Source organism: Arachis hypogaea, chromosome 7, assembly GCF_003086295.3.
Source record: "Arachis hypogaea cultivar Tifrunner chromosome 7, arahy.Tifrunner.gnm2.J5K5, whole genome shotgun sequence".
In the NCBI taxonomy this organism is placed as follows: Eukaryota; Viridiplantae; Streptophyta; class Magnoliopsida; order Fabales; family Fabaceae; genus Arachis; species Arachis hypogaea.
Window position 1 is genome coordinate 16,413,343 of NC_092042.1, and position 9,296 is coordinate 16,422,638.

The window sequence follows — 9,296 nt, forward strand, 5'->3', positions numbered from 1 at the left end:
TCACATATTTATTTTTGGGTCGGATTGGTTTTTCCAGGGCCTTCAAAATCCCAAAAACAACAAAAAAGTTTACTACTAATTTATTCTAATAATCCTAACTCACTTATCTCACCCCTAAACCACCTGACCAGCCTACCAAGCTTTCCGCTGCACCACAAGCTGTCAAGGCAGCCTTTGTCCCCTCCATAAGACACTTGTCGCTCACAACTTCGGCCAACAAAAATCTACACCTATAGATATTAAGTATCAATCTACATAGAAGACTTTGCCTAATACTAATATGTATTTTGGGTGTATTTGATATTTGAAATATGGGTTTGTTAGAGTATTGCATACTTAAATATTTGGTTATTGCGTTGTCTATGAACGTAAATTTTAAGCCGAACCACATAAATTTTTCTTGTGTATTTTTGTTCATTTTATTACGCTTCTATTTTCATACCGATTTTTATTACCTAAATTCTTAACAGTAGTCATTGATACCACTGACATTCTTCAGCAGTAGTACTTAGGAGTAAGGTCTAAAAAAAGAAGAAAAACAAGTCACATGGATCAAGGCATTGCGTTTTAGATTGGGCAAAAGCCTGCAATTGTCAAGATCCGAGTCTCTAGAGCAGTAGAATCTCCCTCGTTCAACCCTAATAAGATAAGTCAACTAGTAACAGCAATTTGATCGCAGATTCACTTCTTTCTCAAACTTTTTTATGGGAACTTATAATTAGGTGCAAGAGAGTTAAGAGGCAATTGAGTTGCTGTTTGAATTGTATGATTAGTGTGTTTTTGGTTTATTAACGTTTTGCTTTCTTATGGTGTGGGTCAGTGTCCGACTCATACCAAGTAAAAAAAAAGTAATAGTATCTATATTTGATAAATTAAATAAGAAAATGAACAAACTTCAGTTGATCTAATAATTAGTTCATTAGTCCATTTAAATAATGTAAGTATCAAAGTTTTGACATGCAGCAACTCATTGACTAACAAACCATTAAATGGAGATTTGATCTGTGATAGGTTAGTCATTGGCATGTCAAATTAGAGATATCGTAAAAAGCCACCAAAAAAAATTTAAAGTACAAACAACAATAATTTATTAAGACTGCTTTACAATTTTAAAAAATTATATTAGACTTTTTTATTTTAATAAATATAAATTAATTTTAAAAAGTACTTCAAACTTTTTAACTTAACAAATATAAATATAAATTATTTTTTATTTACCAAACATAAAATTAATTAAGTGTTTATAATTTTAAAAATACAAACATCTTAAGGAAAAAAAAGCCTTTACCAACTCAATGCTGTCATACCACAAAAAGTTTAGTCTATATCAAAATTTGTTTATAATAACCAAAACTTGAATTTACAATTGGAAAAAAAATTAAAAACTGTTAATTAAAGAAAATTAATTACCTGACCCAAAAAAAAAATTAAAGTCGTCTTCAATATTTGAGAAGCCAAAATAGTATTTGCTAATCAGACACATTCTATGAACCTTAGAAATGAAATAAAGTATGATTAGAACGTGATTCATCTATGATAATGCAGATGAAGCTGGGATTCCAAGAAATCATGTCACCTTCAAATAACATATAAATGCACCGTATTTGATGATAATAATTGCGTCTATTTTGTTTTTTCCTTGGGCGTTAGCCCCTTGTTTTCAGTGAACACACAAAATAAATAAAGAAAGAAAAAGAAAAAAAGTTATGAACTAAAAAATAAAAGATTCCTTGAATTTTTCTTTAATTATTTATTTATTTACGAAAGTTGAGGAAGCACAAGAATAAGATAAGATGAAGCTATCAGAATCAGTGAGCAAGTTGCAAATTGCAACATCATCAACAATCAGCAACAAAAGAAGGTGAAGTGGATAATGTCATAATCCTTAAACTATATAGGTAGAGGTCCCCACCACACACACACGGTGTGATTTCAGAGACCAAGTTTTATGAAGTGTCTAAAAGGGTCACAACACAACACAACTCAACTTCACCCAAGTGCTATTGCTATCTATTTTTCTCTCAACTGAACTCTCATCACTCTCTCTGGTAGGCCTTCATGTCTGAAAGTTATATGCATAGCTTCTTTCTCTTTCTTTCAAAATTCCCATGATTTTTTTTTTCTTGGTATATAAATATATACAACAATTTTGGCAGATGAAGGATCTGAGTAGCTAGCTTTTTAGTTCTTACACATAATCTCTTATTGCAGAATAGCTTTTTAGACCATACTGAATCTATGGTTTAGAAGAGGAGAAGGTGAATGGCTCCTTTTTCCCTTTTTTTTCCCCCTTGAATTTACTTTTGTAATTTTTCTGCATCTGATGCTTCTGATTTGGAAGTGGTGTTCTGTTCTGTTTCATACTTCATTTTTCAAGTTTGAGATTGATTTTTTTTTCTCTTTCTTTCTTTCTTTCCCTTCCCACTGAAGTTATATATAAAATTTGAGTCTTTCATACTTTAATATGTTAAGAAGTTATGTATGAAATTTTGTTTACTGTATCTATGAGCATATACTCAGTCTTGAGTTTTGTGTCAAACTCGAGAGTTCATCTAAATTCATGGAGCTTAGCTAAACTCGAATCGTCAAACTCAACTCATAAACTTGATTTGGGGACCTAAATTTGGATACTCAAGAACTTTCTAGTGAGTTAAGAGTTTGTTAACTCAACCCTGATTCTTTAAGCCTTCAATCTGGAAACAGTTATAAATTTGATACAGTTCTGCATAGGATGCAACTGATATAACACTAATTGTGGTGTGGACTCCTTGGGAAAATTGAATTATCCATAGGTTTTGGTTGCTTCTGTAAATAGTTGTGGTTGAAAACCTTTCTATAGTCATCTATCAAGTTCTATTTTTCAATGTGATATAACACTATCTGCCAAATTATTTTTTTTATTTAATTTGAGTAATAGATTTTCTCATGAAAACCACATCTGAATTTTGCTTTTAGTGGATTGACTTATATGCATGTATACTTTGTTTCTTGTGTTATGTGTATAATTTTTTGTAGATCTTATAGCTATGTAGTTTTGTTCCATTCATATGTGCTTCTATAGGCTTAAGCTTGAGAATCTAAGAGTTGTTATTTGGTTACTAGAGTCTTAAAATGCAAGGAGGATTGCGAGTGTTCTTATCACAAGGAAGTGTAGTAAAAAATGCTGTTTTGCAAAGAATCCGCATGGCAAGTCCCCTACTGCAGCCAGTTGGGTTTTCGCGGTTTGAGTCCGGCGCGCCTTCTCGGATGGAAGAGCAGGGTTTCGAGAGCACCACAGTTGCAGACATCTTGAAAGGGAAAGGAAAAAGTGCAGATGGATCCTGGCTTTGGTGCACCACAGAAGACACCGTTTATGATGCTGTTAAATCGGTATACATGCTTGATATTTTTTTCTTTTTCAAAGGATGTATAGATGTTTACACACAATTCATGTACAGATGACACAAAACAATGTTGGAGCTTTGGTTGTGGTGAAACCTGGTGAGCAGAAATCAATTGCTGGAATTATAACAGAAAGAGGTACATACATATTTGGAGAAGGGAAATTGTGTGAATTTGTATGAATATATTCATGGATAGTCCAAATATAAAAGCGTCTATTTTTCATATGATCATCTTGTTGCCATCCAGATTACCTCAGGAAGATCATTGTTCAGGGAAGATCATCAAAGTCCACCAAGGTTGGGGATATTATGACTGAAGAGGTATAAATTATTGTTTGTTGAAGTAATTTTTATTCAACATTCAGCTACCATTGATGATAGGTGAAAACTCAGGTGTAGTTGACTTGTGAAAGATGATACCTGAGAGTCGTTAGATGATTTGATTGATTTGACTAAAATTTTATCTAACGGCTCTCAGATATCAACTTCACATAAAGTTAACTTCACCTGAGTTTTCACCTTGATGATATTAAGAATCATTACTGTTTGTGCAGAACAAACTTATCACGGTCACACCCGATACAAGAGTTCTGCGAGCGATGCAACTGATGACAGGTATGGTATGTGCTTCTTGGTAATTAACATGAACAAATATAAGGTACTAGCTTATGTTTATTTTATTTTAATTTTTTCAGATAACAGAATCAGACACATTCCTGTCATTAATGATGATAGTGGGATGATAGGCATGGTGTCCATCGGTGACGTGGTTCGCGCCGTGGTGAGCGAGCATCGGCAAGAGCTTGATCGCTTAAACGCTTATATACAAGGAGGTTATTAGATGATGATGATGAAAATGGATTATGTAATAAGGTTGAGGTTGGTTGAGTGCTTGTAGATATGTAATGTTTTAGGCTATAGAGAGCCATCTTTGTTTGCTTCTTTAATCTTGAACTTCCCTTCAGTTTTATGGATATTACTTGAATTTTCATGTTAATAATCACTGCTGCATATGAATGCAGTATGGAATTCTGTTCTCTTCTGAAGCTTGTTTCACTAGTTTAGATCCCCCCCCCTCCCCCCCCCCCCCCCCGCCGGGCCCTTCTCTCTTTTTTTTCCTCTCTTTTTTTAGGGTATGTCACACTAAAGAAACCAAGAAGCAGAGTTGATCACTCTTTAAATGAGATAGGTTAGTTAAACAAATTATTTCTGTAATTAAGTCTAATTAAGGTTTTTTTTTCTTTTTTTTCTTATGTCTCTTTTTCTTTTTCTTTAACTAGAACTTTCTGTTATCAATCTTTTAAGTTATTGGATTAACTTGATTGAATTTGGTTATTAAAATGATTTGATATATAATGTTATTGTTTTTAAATAATAATAATAATAATAATAATAATAAATAATAATAATAATAGTTGTTTTATTTTGTCAAAATTTATTGAAATTTTTAAAACAAGCTTTTCTAAGAAAATATAAGTTACCCATCAACAAAATAGGGAACGATGTTATTTTTTTTTTACATAATTACCACTAACATTTTTATTAATCTACTTTTCTTTATTTATGTTAGAGTTTAAAATAATTAACATATAATATAAATAATATGAGATTAATTAAAATAATATTTTTTTATCTCATTGACTTGAATTTAAATTTAAAAAATTTACAGGAAAATCAACAAATGTTATTAAAATTAAAGTAATATTTTTTATATTTTAATAATATTTTTTTAAGCAATATCTTTTAAAAAATATTATTTAATAATAAAATAATATTTATTTTAATTTAATAATATTTTTTAAAATATTATAATTACATAATCATCACAATATAGTCCTAATAAAATGACCACTTATATATAAGGCTAGCTCTTTAAAATAAGAGGAGAAAAATTAATTAAAGTTACCTAAAAGTCTAAAACATAGACTTCAGGTGAGTTCAAATGCCAAATATAGGTATAAGTATCGTCTTTGTAACGTACAAGTTTTGGGGTAATAATAAAGTCATATAAAGAATTCTAGAAGCAGTACACGTAGAAACTTCGAAGCAATTTTGTGATATTTTTATCCACCATATACAAAACCAAGTCATTCTGATAATTTAATTTAATTAATTTATTAATTTAAAAATTAAGAATAAAAAAATTGATAAAAAAAAAAGAAAAAACAAGTATAAAAAAAATTAGAAAAGTAAGATTGTGATAGTGACTTGCAGAACAGGTTAGTTAACTAGAGACACAAGACACAACTGAGTGAACATAAGAAGAAGATGAGATTCTGCATCTTGGTTTTTCTCCTCAACATGTTTTCTGCTTTCAACTGCTTCTTCACCACCACTCCTCCTCCTTCTCTCTGCACTTGGTGTTTCTGTGATTGAAGAACAAAGAGTCTTTCTTTGCAGTGCTTCTTGGTATGAAAAAATATAATCCCTGCTCACTTTTTGTTGTATGACTTGTATTCTGTCTTTACATGTGAAGATGCCCTTTTTCCCTTTTCGAGTTTTGACCATTTTCTACTCCTTTTCATGGTTTTGTTTCTTGTTCATGGCTATGTTCAGATTATTATACTACTTAATATATATATATATATATATATATATATATATATATATATATATATATATATATAACCAACTTGGATTGTCGAATGATTAGTTTACTTGTCCGCTTAAGTAAGTATTGAAGTTCGAATCCCACTTTTGCGTATGCAGTAATCCATTAGGCAGCATCAAACTAAAGTTTCGATTTGCGACGGATCAGTACCATTGAAAAGTATATGAGTAGTTTCTAATTTAATTTCCAAGAAATTTTGTCATCTGGGTCATGCTTTATGTGTTGCCATAAACGTTAGTGCTAACCATGGTTGTCAAAGTCACAGAAGACGGGCTTCAAGAGTTGACAGAATATATATACACACGTGTGTATGAATAAAGAAGCAAAAGAATTGCTAGCTTCTTTACTACGGAATATGGAAGAATCAATTGGACTTTTATATGTAGTTCTTTTTGTTGAAAAAGGAAAGTCCACTTGCATTATTCAAATGAAGGATTTTCTAGCTTTCATATACATTGTGCTGAGACAACTGTGAACCATGTGCTTATTGTGTCTTTGATGCAGTTTGGTTTTTCGTATGAGCAAATTTCAACAAGGGGGGAGCTTAATGAAATTCACTTCTTATTTTGGTTCTGTTTTCTCTTATGATCATGATATTGTTGCTAGTCCCAACAAAGAAATCATGTGTCTGGCATCTGTTTTCGCCGGCATCATCTTATGTATTCTTGTAAGTACACCGGCATCATAAACAATATTTGCATATCTAAGGACATAACTTTTAGAAATTCTTGTAAGAAATTTTGAAGCTTGATCCTTTCTCTTGGTTCTTGAAGGTGTATAGATCAAGTGCTGTTTTGAGTTCTCTATTGTTCAATAAGGCATATGGAAAATTGAGCACTATACAGAAAATTGAATGGAATAACAGGTGAAATGCCTTGCTCATAATTATTATTCGTGTTTGCAATTATAATTATTTATATAAATTATTTACAGTTTTTTTTTTTTTTAATGCAGGGGAATCTCTACATTCCATGCTCTTTTTGTATCATTTGCTTCTTTTTACTTCCTTATCATATCAGACATTTTCAAGGATGGTTCACATGCAGACCTAATTATTAATAGGTCATCAAGTCTTACAAATACAGCATTGGGGGTATAAGCAAAATTTGATTTTGGTCTCATATCAATATTTTTGGCAGATATATTGATATTTATGGCAGTTGGCTTATTTGTTCCTTTTTATGTTTGTACAGATTTCTGTTGGTTATTTTGTAACAGATCTGGTGATGATTCTTTGGCATTTTCCAGCATTAGGGGGTCTGGAATATGTAAGTTGAAACTTTAAAGATACAAGCCTGCAAAATGCTAGTTATTGTTATGTTAATACATGATAGGATGCATAGAAACATATGGGTAGTCTAGAATTTTCAAATGACAAATCCGTCCTTCATCCCACAAGTTTGTCCATCTGCATTTTGAAAAAAAAAAAAAAAACAGACATTAATCCTAAAAATTCAATCCGCCACCTACATAAAATACATGTTGTAATACAAAATATACGTTGAAAATGAGTTAAACAACACATGTAAATACATGATAGTTGATTTGGTGGCTAATTTTTGGTGTGTAAATAGTATTTTTGTTAATCAAATGACGGATTTTATACCAAAGGACTAATCTGTCATCCTATTTTCAAATAGTGAAGGATGAATTCGCCATTGCTTACCCTTATTTGTAATGGCTAACCATCTTCATTCATTTACATTTAGGTTCTACACCATGGGATATCCATGCTTTCAATTTTAATATCTCTGCTAAGTGGTCAAGTTCAAGTCTACATACTAATGGTTCTTTTTTCTGAGAGCACCACTCCATCTATAAACCTAAGATGGTAAATCTGTTATTCAGAAATCCATTTAATTTCTCATACTTTGTCAAATATTACTAATTGCATTAATTACATATATAGGTACTTGGATGTTGGTGGTTTTAAGAGCTCCAAACTTTATATTGTGAATGGCATTGCATTGTTCCTTGGGTGGCTGGTAATGTCCATTATACCCTTGACTTTAACTCTAATTCTGCCACCTTTAAATACTGTGTATGAAAGGTTGTCTAGTTGACTCTGCCATGCATGAGTTGAATTTTAGTGCTTTTTTAATGTATTTTTTACTTGAGATATGTTATTTGTACATAATATTTGTTGGATATTGTGGCAACTTCACTAATTTGAATGTGTTTGGTGACTTGGAGTGGTTAATTATTAATCTACTTTGTGGCAGGTTGCTAGGATTTTTCTGTTTATGTTCTTCTTTTACCATATGTGGATCCATTTTGATGAGGTTAGCATTTGCTCTCTGATTTCCTTGTTACATTTGTTTCAATCTTCTCATATTGCAAGAAATCATTAGGGTCTGTTTGGCTCCTATTTTTATTTTTTAGTGCCTAATTTCTCTATATTTTGTGTAATAGAAAAAAGTAAAATTGGTGGTATAAATAAATCTGTTTTGTGCTTCAATTTTTTTTTAATTTATAATTTCAGGTAAAGGAGGTAAATGCTTTGTGCTATTACTTTATGTTTGTGGTGCCATCTGTGCTGACAATTATGAACATATTTTGGTTCTGGAAGATTGCTAAGGGTATGGTCAAAACTATTACGAAAGCAAAACACACAAAGAGGGCCTAGATCATCTTACTGCTATAAATATTCATAAACTATTGATACTACTTAGCTTGCCACAAATGTATAGACATTTGATTTACTCAAATGAGTTATATTCTTAATGATAATTTCTAATATGAATGAGGTGAATTATGGTGCCTAAAAAGTAGTGTTTACTTATTAAAAAAAATTAAAAATTAATATTTAATTTAAATGATATAAAAATAAATAATTTTTAAAAAATTAAAATGTACTATAAAAAATAAGTTAAGTAAAATTTAGACAACAAATCATAAGTATCATAAAATTAATTTTTGAATAATTTACTTAATCTCCTATATTAAGTCATAGCTGATTTCAATTAAGAGTTTCTTCCTTTTTTTTTCTTTTTTTTTTTGGTATCTTTGTTTGCATCTTTACTTAGATTTTAGTATGAAAAAAAATTAAAATAAAAAATTGATAAAATATTAAAATAAAGGAATAATTTCTGGTAAATTTATGATTTTTATAATGTGAAGTCTCACTATTTTAATTCAAAAGTGATTAGATAACTTCACTTTTTTTAAAAAAAAATTAATCCTCTTTCCGAAGCTTGTTTCATTATTGCATAATTTTTTTTTCCAAAACAGTTTACAGACAAATTACATTTTAGTGATTTTACCGGAGATTAAACTATATTTTGTAAAATATGATTAATTTT

General features: G+C 30.5%; 2 protein-coding genes across 6 annotated transcripts; both read left to right on the forward strand.

Annotated features, from left to right (window-relative positions):
- The first annotated feature begins 1,619 nt into the window (after nucleotides 1-1,619).
- On the forward strand, nucleotides 1,620-4,425 carry LOC112702648 (CBS domain-containing protein CBSX3, mitochondrial). 3 transcript variants are annotated; one of them, XM_025753776.2, is made up of 7 exons: nucleotides 1,775-2,048; nucleotides 2,212-2,258; nucleotides 3,103-3,369; nucleotides 3,438-3,519; nucleotides 3,631-3,704; nucleotides 3,938-3,998; nucleotides 4,079-4,425. In XM_025753776.2, the coding sequence occupies exons 3-7, from the start codon at nucleotides 3,112-3,114 to the stop codon at nucleotides 4,222-4,224; spliced, it is 621 nt and encodes a 206-aa protein (XP_025609561.1). In that variant the 5' UTR covers nucleotides 1,775-2,048; nucleotides 2,212-2,258; nucleotides 3,103-3,111; the 3' UTR covers nucleotides 4,225-4,425. The 3 variants fall into 3 exon arrangements, with proteins under 3 accessions (XP_025609560.1, XP_025609561.1, XP_072055332.1); XM_025753775.2 differs by lacking the exon at nucleotides 2,212-2,258 and having other exon boundaries at nucleotides 1,620-2,048; XM_072199231.1 differs by lacking the exon at nucleotides 1,775-2,048 and having other exon boundaries at nucleotides 2,063-2,258.
- Nucleotides 4,426-5,636: 1,211 nt separating this feature from the next.
- On the forward strand, nucleotides 5,637-8,762 carry LOC112702649 (uncharacterized). Of its 3 annotated transcripts, none has more exons than XM_025753778.3 (10): nucleotides 5,643-5,792; nucleotides 6,093-6,153; nucleotides 6,499-6,661; nucleotides 6,768-6,859; nucleotides 6,949-7,087; nucleotides 7,188-7,262; nucleotides 7,704-7,825; nucleotides 7,904-7,979; nucleotides 8,217-8,276; nucleotides 8,477-8,762. In XM_025753778.3, the coding sequence occupies exons 3-10, from the start codon at nucleotides 6,512-6,514 to the stop codon at nucleotides 8,618-8,620; spliced, it is 858 nt and encodes a 285-aa protein (XP_025609563.1). In that variant the 5' UTR covers nucleotides 5,643-5,792; nucleotides 6,093-6,153; nucleotides 6,499-6,511; the 3' UTR covers nucleotides 8,621-8,762. The 3 variants fall into 3 exon arrangements, with proteins under 3 accessions (XP_025609562.1, XP_025609563.1, XP_072055333.1); XM_072199232.1 differs by having other exon boundaries at nucleotides 5,652-5,792; nucleotides 6,260-6,661; XM_025753777.3 differs by lacking the exon at nucleotides 6,093-6,153 and having other exon boundaries at nucleotides 5,637-5,792.
- Nucleotides 8,763-9,296: the final 534 nt, after the last annotated feature.